This window comes from Eimeria mitis, genomic scaffold, assembly GCF_000499745.2.
Source record: "Eimeria mitis Houghton genomic scaffold, Emh_scaff933, whole genome shotgun sequence".
NCBI lineage: Eukaryota > Apicomplexa > Conoidasida > Eucoccidiorida > Eimeriidae > Eimeria > Eimeria mitis.
In genome coordinates this window covers 7,422-8,058 of record NW_013576876.1, presented here as the reverse complement: position 1 = coordinate 8,058, position 637 = coordinate 7,422, and the positions used below count along the sequence as shown (strand labels likewise).

The 637-nt window shown below is 69.1% G+C and overlaps 1 protein-coding gene across 1 annotated transcript in view; it reads left to right on the top strand.

Annotated features, from left to right (window-relative positions):
* The window catches only part of EMH_0025650 (uncharacterized protein), a gene marked incomplete at both ends in the record, with an annotated part of 6,668 nt that overhangs the window by 1,296 nt on the left and 4,735 nt on the right, over positions 1–637 (top strand). The window contains one exon of the mRNA XM_013502472.1: positions 4–442. Within this exon, the coding sequence (XP_013357926.1) occupies positions 4–442 (439 nt within the window). The remainder of the gene's footprint in view (positions 1–3; positions 443–637) is intronic.

Sequence of the window (637 nt, the reverse complement as noted above, 5' to 3'; positions counted from 1 at the left end):
CAGCAGCAGCAGCAGCAGCAGCAACAACAGCAACAACACCAGCAGCAGCAGCAGCAGCAGCAGCAGCAGCAGCAGCAAAAGCAGGGGGGCCTCACTCACAGCGTCCTGGTGGAGGCAAATGCCACCCAAGCTAACCCCATCACGCCCGCCTCACAGACCCAGGGGCCCCCGGGGGCCCCAGGGGCCCCTGGGGCCCCCGGGGCCCCCCCCTCTGCTGAGTCGTATGAATACCTGGGGGCCCTAGGGCCCCTAAAGGGGCCCCTGGGGGCCCCCCTAGATACCCCCCTAGCAACCCCCCTAGAGACCCCCCTAGGGGCCCCCCTAGGGGCCCCCGTGGGGGGCCCCCCAAGGTACCCAGACCAGAGCAGCTGCAATGCTGAGGGAAAGGGGGGCCCCGGGGGCCTCCCTTCAGCAGCGGCTGAGGAAGAGCCAAAGGTAGAGGGTACTGCTTGGGGCCCCCACCCACAGGGGGGCCCCCAGGGGCCCCTCGGGGCCTCAGGGGCCCCAGGGGCCCCTAGGGTTGTGTCGTCTTTGCCTTGTGGTTTTGTTGGGGGCCCCCCATCTGTCTATACTCCTACGGCCCTTGAGAGGGCCAGGAGTTTCTTCTGCGCGCCCCTGCAGGGGGCCCCTTCTTTCC